At 41.4% G+C, this 13,697-nt stretch overlaps 2 protein-coding genes across 2 annotated transcripts; one reads left to right on the top strand and one right to left on the bottom strand.

Moving 5' to 3' along the window:
* Positions 1-569: 569 nt before the first annotated feature.
* LOC117764519 (trypsin-3) lies at positions 570-3,378 on the bottom strand. The gene is made up of 6 exons (XM_034590375.1): positions 3,076-3,378; positions 2,512-2,581; positions 2,200-2,347; positions 1,908-2,046; positions 1,562-1,810; positions 570-969 (listed from the first exon to the last, which is right to left on the bottom strand). The coding sequence occupies exons 2-6, from the start codon at positions 2,576-2,578 to the stop codon at positions 814-816; spliced, it is 759 nt and encodes a 252-aa protein (XP_034446266.1). The 5' UTR covers positions 2,579-2,581; positions 3,076-3,378; the 3' UTR covers positions 570-813.
* A 3,474-nt stretch (positions 3,379-6,852) lies between these two features.
* Positions 6,853-13,344, top strand: LOC117765005 (trypsin-3). The gene is made up of 5 exons (XM_034591204.1): positions 6,853-7,228; positions 9,777-9,936; positions 10,951-11,092; positions 11,190-11,456; positions 12,214-13,344. Exons 1-5 carry the CDS (start codon positions 7,174-7,176, stop codon positions 12,382-12,384), a joined length of 795 nt encoding a protein of 264 aa, XP_034447095.1. The 5' UTR covers positions 6,853-7,173; the 3' UTR covers positions 12,385-13,344.
* The last annotated feature ends 353 nt before the right edge of the window (positions 13,345-13,697 follow it).

The following is a 13,697-nucleotide window of genomic DNA, read 5'->3' on the forward strand; positions in this document are numbered from 1 at the left end:
ATTCAAAGATTCACAGCAGAAAAGAAAGATTCATAGATTCACAGCAGAATAGACAGATTCATAGATTCAGTGCAGAAAAGACAGATTCATAGATTCACTGCAGAAAAGACAGATTCATAGATTCACAGATTCACTGCAAAATAGACAGATTCATAGATTCAGTGCAGAATATACATAATCTCAACACAATAGACAGATTCAAAGATTCACAGATTCACAGCAGAATTGACAGATTCAAAGATTGACAACAGAAGACCCCAGCGTTGCTGTTGACATGTTTTTGAAAGGTTTTTATTGTGAAATGCTGCTTAATTCATTATTCAAGTCCTTTAATGCATTAAAGGACCAAATGTATTGTGAAAGATGTTCATCACTTGGAACGACTTCTTTCACATGAAATAGTCTTTTGATTCAACTTGAAAATAAAGAGATTGATAATTTGTTAATATTAATTTTAAGTATATTGCCCACCTCCAATTAATACAGCTTGGACATATTTGCTACTGCTTCAACTTTTACAGCTTTTAAAAACAATCATAACAATCATGATGGCAACAGACTTATTTTTGTATCTCATTTCAGAGCATTTAATCAATAAAAGTCACTGAATTATAAGGAAACCAAATATGATTAAACAACTGACAACCATAGCTCTACAGACGATAACCCAATAATTATAAATTGCTAATAAACTAAGAGTGTAAAGTGGACATTCGAAAGAACACAAAGAAAGTTAATGGGAATAAAATAAAGCAATAGAGCTTGTTAGCCTGTTTTCAGACTCAATGACTCTGTTCATCCAGGATCAAGTGTTTATGGTGTGTTGTTTTTGATTGTGTCTTCGATCCACTGGACGTAGTTGCTCACTTTGGTGTAAACCCCGGGGTAGTATGAAATTGCACAGCTGATTCCCCAGGAGACAATGCCCACGAATTTGCCATCGCAAATGAGAGGACCACCGGAGTCACCCTGTGGATAGACAAGTCAAATTAGAGGTGAGAAAGTCTTCAATAATCCATGAAGACGATCGGAGTCGAATTTGGAGCAACTTTCTGAATTCAGTTTGAACACAAATTACACAGAAATTGCTGTAACTCATCACACTACAGTTGCACCATAAGATTCCATTGAAGCCTTTGCCGTCGTGTCCTGGTCGCCGGCTGAGACCATCTTCAGAACCATTAACCACATTTCTAAACATAGTGCCCATTGGGAAAAACCTGCAATTCCCCTTTAAGAGAAGGAATCCTACCAACTCTTTTGCTCCCGTGACCTGACTAGTAGTGAGGTTGACATTCTTTTGTTTGTCAGTGCATTAAAGTTTGTAAAGAAAGTCATGGGTCCAAGTGCAGCCTCACAACCGTCCCTCCAAAAGAGTAGAATCTAGTTTTTACACCAATAATGAAAAGGGGCAGTTAATCATAGTATGTACTGCAGGAAGTCAAACATGCAACTAGCACACAGGGAAATGAATGTTAAAATTAGTATATAATATATAAGGCAGCATCATTTTGCACACATGCATTAGAAAACAACATAAAACAGAGAAAGCTTCCTGTACCTGGCAGGAATCTTTGCCACCCCTGTAACTTCCAGCACACAGCATGTTTGGGGTGAGCCTGGACCAGTAGTAATAATACCAGCAGTATTCGAACACTGTTACATCCACAGCACGCAGCACGGGGGAGAGCACACGGCTGTACCTCTGTATCACACCCCAGCCGCTCACCGTACACACAGTGGGATGGGTTGTGTCATCTGGGAGTTCAGCGGGCTGGACGTAGCTGTTGATCTGTGCGGGCTGTTTTAGCTGAAACATAAAGCAGAAAGTCAGGGCGTCAAGCAAACACACATGGACAGAGAACAGGAGCACACAAAGGGCTCCGGGGACCGAATCTCCTGTTTACCTTAAGGAGCAGGATGTCGTTGTCGAAGGTTCGGCTGTTGTATAAGTGGAAGAATAACTTTTCCACCTCGAAGACTTGTTCTGATCCTTCGTCAATATTCAGGTTGTGTTCACTCAACACCACCCTCATCCGATCAGCCCTGAGGGTCACACAGGGCGTCAGAATTTACCCTCTGACACATCTTTACTGTCACTATACACATTCTGGCATCATTGGTATTATTAAAACTCTTCTTCCTGCCCATTAACGTTGTAGGTCTTTCTGGAATTATCTGTCTAGTGTCGGCACTCACGGTCTCCAGCAGTGGGCAGCAGTCACCACCCACTGAGCGTGCACCAGTGTTCCTCCACAGTAGTGTCTCCTCCGCTCGGTCTGCAGCGACGCCTGATATTTGATGGAGAACTTTTTGACCTCTTGACCCCCGATGATCCTCGCCGCCTCTGTGAACGGTGAGAATGGGCAGCACGTCAGGGGTGTCGCCGTGAGGTTGTCGACAAAAGGAAAAGGGGAAAAAATGGTTTTAAAAGTTTTATGTCTCGTCGACGCAGCCGAGGATGTCATCGCTACCTCTGACCTGGGAATGTTAAAGACTCGAGGAACTTACCTGACACTGAGAAAGTCAGAAGCAACAGCAGAATAGACCTTCGCAGGGAACCCATATTTTTACTCATCACCTGTAGTGGAGAAACATGACTTTTTAGTAGCTTGTAGATAAAACATAGTGTTAAATTCTATTATCTATTTATTCTTTTGTAAAAGAAAGTGAATGCATTATCCCAGGATCACTGTACACCCTGAACTTTGTGGCCTAACCTCTAAATGTGCAGAATATCTAAGCTTCAGCTTGTGTGTGACACATAAAGGTATTTTTATGGATGATTCATCTTTATCTTTCATTCAATACATTTTTTTACCTGGTGCACAAATGTCTTGTTTAAGCAAATCAATTGTTACAGCAACAACTAAAATCAAATTCCTGATTGGTCGCAGTCTTTTAATGAGGAACATTCAACATGAGAATCAGGATGTTGTTTAAAAAAATGGATCAACAATGATTTATTTATTAAAACACCATCATATCCCGAAATCGTCACATACTCATATTTATAATGACATTTCTTTTTTAAAAAAAATAAAATAAAAAGAGATTAAACCGCCTCCTACTCACCTGTCAAGTCCAAACACAACAATCTTCTGATTATCTCCAACTGGAGGGGCCAGTGCTCAGCTGTTCCCTTTTATAGTGTAACTGTACCCTTACCCAAATCCTTTGTTTGAATAATCTTTCCATCTTGTTCTGTGCTGCCTCCATCTCCCACTGCAACAAAGAAACTGACCTACTACATGACAAAGCTCTGGCGTTCTCTTGTATCTGGTCAATTTCTAAGCTTTGCTTTTCTGCTCGCACCTTGGGATATGATGCTATGTAAGATGGGAACGCCTGTGCACAGCCCTCATTGTTACTGGGTCATGGGACCGAGCATGTGTTTACTGTCTTGTTGGTGAATAAAATACAAAATAAAGTCCCACTTTTATTTGCATCGTTTAACTTGAACTGAACCTGAAAAAAGAGTTTTGAGGTTTCACATTTATTCGTGAATATTTTATATTCTAGAATATTATTTAAACGTGTGACATTTACTAATCAACACATATTTACAACAACGCAACATGTTGAACTCTTCACTATTTGCTGTTTGTATTAATAGACAAATAAATGACTAAATTCAGATCACACACGTGAAAGCCATTATTTATCTATTGATTTCCCTTTAGGTCTGTATGAATCACTTACCGCCTGAGGACATAACCTGTAGAACTGTTACTGTAGATCTGTAACCTTTGTTCTCTCCATTACAGACTTTGGTTCTACTCCACTACACACCCTTGTTTTTCATACGCCACTGCGGTATCTCATGGATCTCACGGTACCTCACAGTAAGCCACGCATACTGTTTAACTTTAAAATTGAACATAAGAATAAATTATTCAGTGATTTACAAACAGGCTTAATACAACTAATACCATCCATCACTATAAATAAAACCAAAGTAATCTTCAATCAAAACTTTTTTCTCTATTCATCTTTTGTCTAGTAAATGTGAAAAGGATAATAGAGAAAAATATCATATTCCCAGAGCTCAGAGGTGTTGCCTGTAAATTGCTTGTTTTGTGGGATAAACCACGAAACCCAATGAGATTCGACACAGGGAGGAGAAATCCCCGTCAGAGGCTGAATCCTCTTCGTCCTCACCTTCGTCTTCACCATGACGACCGGCCTCTTCTTCGGTCACTTTCAGCACCCGCAGCCTGAAGACAGGCGAAGATGTCACAATGACATTTGTGAATAACTTTATGACATTTTACTCATGTATTTTCTGATATTTCATATATCTGGAATGGTTTTCATTTTGTATATATGATATTAAAACTATTGGATTATAGATATTTGAAATAGGAGTAAGTAATCTATTATTATGATATATATTATTAGGAATAATTGTGGGTATTCAAAATGTTGTTTTTGACTGGAAAGAATTGAATAATATATGTAATTCTCCACTGATCGTAAGTCAGTCTCAGCCGTCAAACAGTGATGTTTGTACAGCGACACATAAAACGTACCTAAACTGACAGAAATGAACTTTGAGATTTTTTTTTTATTTGTACTTATGACCTGTACTGCAGCCAGCCACCAGGGGGCGATTGAGACGCTTCGGCTTCACTTTTACCATCTGTTGTGTCCTACATCTTTATCTAGAGGACAAAAACTAAAAACTGGAACAAGAGATCAAACCAAACAGCCAATCAAATGTTATTGTCATTATCTAGAGAGACCAATCAAAAGAGTGGAGGCGTCGCCCACTGTCTCCTCGTCCGAGGACTCGAACACGTGAGGAGGGTCGAACCACGGTGGCCACAGCCCAGTTCCCACAGGACAGCATTTATTTTTACACAGATCAGAAAATCCCCCTTTTTAAATTTTTCGGTGCAGATCTTTGTTCTGTGCCCTCATGTGACGTGGTTTTATGTTCATGGGTTTTGAGACTATACAAGAAATAGAAAAATACAAACATCTAGAATGTCAGTGATGCTTTGTTTTATGGGTCAATATTCCAGTTAATTTCCTGGAAACCTTCCACCTTAATTTCTTTTAACATAGCTGGTATATTACCAGGATGTTTCTAAGAGAAGTCGATGCAATATGATACTAATTTGGGTAAAAGTGTTAAAACGCGTGTTAGAAAAGACTCGGAATCTGTGAGTAAGTAGCCTGACAGTAAATAAAAGTTGTTCATAAACACATTAGTTAACTACTCAAACAAAACAAGTGAGTGCCTAATAATTATCAGACCAGTTTAGCTGAAGCCAGGTAATGTTTGGTGATTATGAGGAAGGTTACCAGGATATTAGCTGTAAATAAAACCTGTAAAATAGTGTTTCCAGAATGTTCCTGGAGAGAACAGTATAAATTCAATACAGATAAGTTCTACAAATATTCTCTCTATGCAGCTAAGTTAGTTGTGTTGAGTTTAAAAGGCAAAAATGCTTTTCTTTAAACCAAAGTTCATATTCACTCTTTGTTACACTGTTGGAAAGTATGAGGCATTTAATGTCACATACAATTTATACGTAATGAGAAATCTTTGAGTATCTGGACATATTTGTATCTGAGGACATTTTTCAAAGGAGGAAACACGTCAGGTTTGATCCGGAGGTCAGTGCTGAGTCACTGGAGCTGTTGGAGAAGCTGACGACACTGAGAAGTGCCACCTCAGTGTGAGGACGTGCACCGGGATTATCTCAGAATCTACACGGCTCCGTTCCACTGAAACATTTTGTTACAGCCGTGAATTAATCATTCTTTAAGTGGGCTGAGTTTTTCGTTTCCCAAATCGGTGACTAAAGACATGGCCCCTTGAAAAGCTCATAAAATCAAATACTGCTAAAAAAACCTTTTGAAAAATGATCATCAAATGGTAACAGAGAGACACACACACACACACACACACACACACACACACACATCAATATATATGTGTGTGTGCTTATGTATATGTAAACTTAAATATAGGGTCTACTTACTTCATTTCCACTTTCAGGTTCATTTCATGGGCTTCACCAGTGTATGTGGCATTTGTAATATAATGCAATATAAAGAAATCCAATGAATGTAATGTATATATATTAATTTATAGCATTTTCTGTCTGTAAAACCACAAAACAAGTTACAAATGCGGAGTTATACACAATTATTGTTTATTGTGTTTATTCTTCTTCTTCTTCTTCCAATCAATGTGACAGTGAGTGTGATTTATTGGAAGCTATTTAACTCAAACCCCTTTATTTCCAGTCGGCTGATGAGTTTACAGTGAGTGAGAGTATTAAAACACAAGCTCCGTGCTTTGTGATGTACAGCTGGCTTCTCATTCCAGGGCCGGGCAGATGAATGTGAGCACAGGGGGGGTGGGGGGGTTGGCAGCCATGTGTAATGATGCCATCACTCGGACTGAACCCGAGGGTCATGTGGAAGAAACGGCTGTGGTCAGCACTCGGGGGATGAGAGCGGCACCGGGAGCCTGGCGGCAGCTATCAGCAGCGGCGAGGGCAAACGATAGGGCCGAGGTCAGGGGCTCATCAGAGGGTTGATGAGACCTGCTCCATTTTTAATGACACCTGTCCCCGGGAATAGATACGGGACAGCCCTGCTGGCCTGACCCGGTCTGACACGCACGCCTCCGCTGTTTGTCATCAGTCCACTCCCTCGTCAGTCCTTCTCGGGGAAATCCCCCGAGCAGAGAAAAGCTGCAGAGACCCTCACTCGTCCCATTTCATCCACGTCCGCAGCTTCAATCGTGAAAAATCACGTGTCAAATATTGGGCTCGGCGGTAAACATCAGAGCAGCCGCGCAAAAAAACGTTATAAAATCGACGGCGGGACCTGACATACAGGTTCATGACCACACAATAAGCACAGTATATCCTTTTTATGTGACAGTGAATGGGCCGACAATAAACTGGGTGATGGGTGAACAATGGAGGGGGGGTAAAGAAGCCTGAATAGGTCGTGGACGAGGCGAGACAAGGGGCTGTGCTGCAAGAAGCTTCAATTATATATCTGTTCGGGACAAGGAGGTGACCATGGAAACGGAAATAAGAACTATAAGAAACCTGAGAATGCAGGTGTGATGCCTTCGCGTTAAGATAAGACAAGGAGCGCACAGGTGAAGCCTCTCACTGAGTCTGCGGCTCCCTTTGTCTCACCATGGACCTGCCATCTTTACTGCTTTGTATACTGTTGGAGTTACTGGCTGTGAATTGTAAGTAAAGCCTCTTTATCGTGAATCTGCAGGTTGTTTATGAGAAGGGCTTAAAGTGAAGTTTTTAGCCTTTGGGTCACATTGACTTTAAACATCCTGGAAAAACAACACGGGGCTCTCACAGTTTCGGGTTCATAAACCGAATGTGTATTTACATGGCTGTGCTGTGTCTATGTTTTTTAACAAACATGCACATCTTGTAGCTGTGGTGCTTTTAGATTCTGACGCTCCCTTGAGACGGTGTTTTGGCAGGAAAGTGTGACTCAGAGCCATTTTCATCTGGGCATGACTGAGCGTCTTTGCTGGAAAAATCGTAAATCACACAAGCGGAGAAACTTGGGAAATCATTTGGATAGAAAGGAAATGAAAAGATGATTCTATTTAAAATAAAGCATCGTTTTACATCATGGTGTCGTGATGTAAAGCTTAGTGCTGTAAATACACTGTGTCATTGTTGAAACTCTTTGTTGCTGTGCACATCAAAGATGTTTTTTCCCAGATAAAGAGCTTTTGAGATGAAAAGGTCAGTAAAAGTGTGCTTATTCATGGAAAGAACTTGAAACCTGCAGGAACAACAGATGAACCCGGCAACAAGTAACCAACAACGAGCAATCGTGGCCAACACCCGCTTTTGTGCCCGGCAATTATCTCTGATAACCATCTGGAGCGCGTCTCGGATCTGGGACTTTTATTTTCCAACTGTAACTTAGTTTGCTTTGTGAAATGTAGACAGATTTTTTAAGGGAAAATGTAGATTTATGTGCATTAATGGTGGATAACAAACATTACCAGTGAATTACCTGATTGAAACGTAAAGTTTATAAGTCAGTGCTGGAACATTGCGTCTCATTCTAAACAATCCAGCCCACATGACGCACAATAGCAGACTCATTGTTAAAGATTCAATTGCAAGGTCTCACATAAGCAGCTGTATGTGGGTGTTCATCACTGTGTAGAGTTACCACTTAGCTCCTGACACGCAGCGTTGGCCGCTAATTATAGCTCAGGATCAACATCTAGGACGGAGATGAGAAGGTGCAGTTTCATCCCTGACGACATCTCTGTGGCTGAAGTTACTCTGATGTTCACTTAATCACATTAAGCTCCAGACGTTTGCATCAATCTCTAGAAATGAGGTCGTGAATCCAACACAGTGAAATGTAAAGATTTTATTCTTAGACTTTATGTAATAGGTTAACTCTTCAGTATTCTTTTTACTTTACAGCGTAAAGATGTTTTATGTCAACACATGTTTGACAGAAATAACATTTTGATATTAAAGTTTGAAAAGCCTCAATTGTCCTTGTACGAGATAATACAGCGAAATTCTGAGTGATACTTCTGATAAGTGACGATGAGTTTAAACAGTTTAAAGCTTTGCCTACAAGGAGTCACAACTGTTACCGCACTCGGGTAGAAATGTTAAACAAACATTTGAAATAAAAAGAAGATTAAAATAAATCCTCCACACTCGGATGCTGCATCATCTGTTTTTAACAAACAAGAGATTTTAGCCAGCAGGTGGTCGAACACTTTATAAAGTCGTGGTGGAGGAAGTCAAAGTACAAATAAATAGATGTTCAATATCAAGTAAATTAACAACAAACTTTCATTATGTTCATACAAAATGTAATAAAGTTGTAATTATATTTCAACAACAACTATTAGCTGATGTTCATAGATTGTTTCTGATGCCCTGAAATGACCAAAAGTAAATTAAGTATATTTAACAATAATAAACGTTAGAGGAGATTTGTCAATTTCATTTCAAGGGGAGGGTGAGGTGAGGGGTATTCAGCTGCAACATGCAACTTCACCACTAGATGTCACTAAATTCCACACACTGAACCTTTAAACCATAACGACCGTCGGTTGACTCAGAGAAAAAGCCGCGGACTCGTCATTCTGAGTTAGAAATGTCACGAAACCGAAGATATCTCCCACTCGGTGAAGACAACGACAGACGTGTGAACAACGTGTCTGCGAAGGCGCCACCAGTTCAATGGTGACCGCCGCTAATTAACACTAACACAACTGATTCAGCTTATTTTAAATGAGCTCCACAATCTTTGTTTGCACGAGGACTCGCTGCTGCAGATAAACGACACAGTAAAAGCAGGAGGAAAAGGTCGGCACTCTGGGAAGTAACTGGGACTAATGAGTGAAAAGGTTTTAAAGGCACCACTGAATTGTGGAGTACAATGAATTCAAAAGAGTATAAAGTGGAAATTAAATTTTGCACTCAGATTTATGTAATTGTGTCAGTAGGTGCGATGGAGACTATACGTCTGTGATTGTCCTCCCTGTCAATCACTGCACCTCAAGGATGAGATGGTTTCTAATTGATCTTCTGACCCCCCCTCCCCCTGTTGTTTCTTTTATTTCTTTTATTCTTTATTGTTCCTGCTGATGCTGCAAGTGCAGTAATAAAACCACAGCTGCGTTGGCTCTGTGTGGTTTTACACAAAAACCTCCTGGACTAACGTGTGCTGCTCCCTCTAAACCCAACCGGAGCTTATCTTTATCTCCATCCCTGTGTGTGTTTCAGGTTTCGACATGGCAGCGGAGCGTATAGTGGGAGGATACGCACCAGTCCCACATTCAATCAAGTACATTGTGTCGATACAGACCACAGACAACCAGCACATCTGCGGGGGCTCCTTGATAAACAAGTACTGGGTGATCACGGCGGCCCACTGTAACATCGGGTGAGCTCATCTTCTCTTCCGCCGAGTGTGAAAGTTACACAACCTGTGTGACAGAAACACAAACTTGATGAATCGGTAAAATAAACCTCAGGTCAGGGGAGGGGGAGGCTGCACTGTCTTTGTGTCCTGATTCAGCTTTTTGTAAAGGAAGTTGTGTGCGGCAATAAAAGGCGCCTTGACACACAATGACCTCTGTGCATGTAAACGGGCGCGTAAAGGATTTCATTTGAAGATCCAGTAATTTCTCCGAGTCGTATCGGATAGTCAGTTCTGCATCACGCGAAACTGGAGCTCTGGTAAGCACACGCGTACGTTGGCCTCGAGGCTCAGCGACAACACAACACCTTCATTTAGATCACCAACACTTTGGCTCTTGAGGAAGCAATAATCGTGGACAATGATTGGTGTTCACTGCGGCGTCTTGGGTTACAACAGAACATGAGCAAACTGATATTGGCGTTTTATTGAATGACACCCTACATTTTCGTGTGTTGTCAATTTCCTCGAATGTCAGCGTTTCCCCGCTTCCCTGCCAGTCGATAAATACCAGTGTCACTGTGTTTACGGCAGTTTTTTCCATCCAATCCATTTAACCGCTCATACTTTAAAGGGTTGCGGGGGAGCTGGAGCCGACACATAAAGACAAGCAACCATCCGTGCTTACACCAGAAATTAAGAGTCTCCAATGAACATTGCATAAATCCCGCCGACAAATGGAAAACATGCAAACTCTAACCGAAAAGTCCTGATCGAACCCAGAACCTACTTGCCACCATGCTGCCATTGTGGTTTTACCTAAAAGTTCAGGAAAATATTGTGTCTGAAGTCACTGTGGTCGTCATTCTTTCCCTGACCTTATTAAATAATGTGAGTGCTTAAACAAAACCATGAAAAAGTTTCATAAGGCTCCAGTCACTTCACTAGTTCACATCTTACGAGCCAAATATGTAAATTAAAGTTTAGAGGTGTAGACATGTGCGGACAGATGCTTGACTTTGCTTTGTATCTCTGCAGGGTAGACAACATGATGATAGTAGCAGGAGACTACTCTCTGAGCATCTATGAGGGCACAGAGCAGCAAATCCTGCCCCAGCTTCTGGTGCCCCACCCCGGGCATAACATCCTCGACAACAACAATGACATTATGCTTGTTAAGGCACAGTATCCAAACTACTTTCTATATTTTTAAATGTTTCTCTATATGACTGAATTGGATATAGGGTTACTGATCACACTGTCCACTGTCTCTTCAGCTGATGGCTCCGGTCTATCTGAACAGCTACGTCTCCATCGCTCTGCTGCCCAGGCAGGACGCCTCCATAGCGGAGGGACGAATGTGCCGGGTGTCGGGCTGGGGATACACCAGCCCCAGCGGAGGCCAGATCCCCTCAACCCTCCGCACCGTCAAGATCCCCGTCATCTCCACGGAGAAGTGCAACAGCACTGAGTCCTTTTCTGGCACCATCACAGAAAACATGCTCTGTGCTGGTTACAGCACTGGTGGAAAAGATGCCTGTAAGGTGAGAGGAGCTCGATACCGATGGCTATAATTATTCAGATTTGCATCCACAGCGGAGCTCAATATGCAGATACACAGAGTAGGAAAATGAGGAGATTTAAAACCTATATAACACACTAGAGGAAAGAAACACTGGAAATATGTTTATTCTCATGAACAATACAATAATGGAGCTATACAACCAGGTGACGAACCGGTCCTACGCAGAAGCAGGTGAGTGTTGTGATTGGACGATGAGAAGCAGGTGACCAGGAGGAGGCCGTGCCCAGCCAGCAGCACTCACTGTCAGGGAGGACACACACACAAACCAACCAGAGAACCAGGAAGTAAACACAGTCTGAGTTCCCAGATTCCCAACAATAACAGTCTGTTCCCAGTGGAATAAAATGTATCGGCTTCAAATTGTAAAATGACACCTTCCAGTGTCACTGCACCTCTGGCGGTACGACTGCACCTCCACCAAGGCTAATGCCCAGTTAATTATCTAGACTGTGGCGATCACCGTATTTTTGTGCAGTGCTATTTGCCACACGCTTGCTAGTGCTATCGTCCATAAAGTTTTTACCATCCACTCAAACAGTCATAGGGTTTCAGCTGCAGCATCACCAGTAAGTGGGATTTATTCAGATACGCTCCAAAATAAAACCGATTTTTCCAAAACCCCCTTGGCGGCGGTAACAGAGCAAAACAATTCGGACTTTAATTTCTGTATATTAAGGCCCCCTTCAGTAAAGCTCGACTCTTCCCTGCTGTTTCAGGGGGACTCTGGGGGTCCGCTTGTGTGTGAAGGGCGGCTCTACGGCGTGGTGTCCTGGGGGAGAGGTTGTGCCGAGGCCATGTTTCCTGGAGTCTACACTGCCGTGTCCAAGTACCGCAGGTGGATAGACGACACCATCTCCAGCAGCTACGGCAGGTGTGACAACAATTAGGACGCATCGTTGAAGAGATAAAGACAAAACACTCGGCAGAGACTGGAGGTTCATCAGTTTGATTTGATATGTGTCGTATGTTCTCTTCATCGTTTGTGCACGTTTGATTTTATGTTCACGAGCTAAAGGAATCGTTGAAACATTTTTGGGAAACACAATAATTCACTTTTTACGATCAAGAGATAAATGAGAAGGTCGGGACCGCTCGATCAGCTAGCAGAGGTTTAGCGTAGCTTAGCATAAAGTCAAGAAACAGCTAATAAGATCTCCGTCGACTAGCAGCTCTGGAACATGCAAATTAAATGACCACATGCAATTTGTTTTATAGTTTAAAACCCAAAGTGACGACTTGACCAAAAGTGAAGCCAGGTATGAACTCTGCCTCCTCCATGTTAGTGGACGGGTCAAACTAAAACGTCAAAGTACACGTGAATTAGATGGTTTCTGTTATTTTAGGTTTGTTCAAGTGATAATTCTTCTGTATAGTTTGGTTTTCATTAGTTATTTGATGATCTAAAAACAATGGTTGCCAATGACATCACAAGTGCTTTTGTACAATTTACTTTGTCTATGATAAAAACATAGATTTATGACTACAGGGTCATACTGGTGCTAAGCTAAGCTAACTCTCCATCTCCAAGTGGAATCAACTTTCTCGTCTTGTTTTCGTTCCAGAGAGTGAAAAAGCAAATTTCCCAGCGTGTCCAACGATTCCTTTAGGTTCACAAGCTTGAATATTCATCGTTTTCCGTTGTTCATCTATTTAAAACATTTAAAAAACAAAACATGATGCTTAATCTTCCCTCTGAAAAAAAACAGGGTATATATTGACCACATTACCACAACATCAGGACAGAGGTGCCATATCGCTGCTTCAAGAGCTCACAATCAGAGCACTCACAAAGAACCAGGTCCAACTGGTGCTACCGCTGCAAATCATATGAGTCCAGTACAGTCCAGTACAGTCCAGCACAGTCCAGTACAGTGAGCCTGCACAGAAACTCAGTGAAGCTCAGACAAATTAGTATTATTAGATTGAAATTAGGAGAAAATAACGTCTATGTAAAAAAAAAAAAGCCGAAAAACCACAGTTCTGGCTTCTCAAAAATTAAGAGTTGCTGATTTTTGTTTTCTTTCGATATTTCAAACTTACCATGAAGGTTTAGGGCCCACATTTTGTTTTTAAAGTACAGTCATAATACTAGAAGAATAAAAAATGAGAAAGTTACAGTAAGTTTCACAAATAGCAAAAATACTTTCACCATATCAGCTCCACATTGTCATAAGTCTCTGGACTTTGAAAACACTGTGTA

The sequence above is a fragment of the Hippoglossus hippoglossus genome, chromosome 7 (genome assembly GCF_009819705.1).
Source record: "Hippoglossus hippoglossus isolate fHipHip1 chromosome 7, fHipHip1.pri, whole genome shotgun sequence".
NCBI lineage: Eukaryota > Metazoa > Chordata > Actinopteri > Pleuronectiformes > Pleuronectidae > Hippoglossus > Hippoglossus hippoglossus.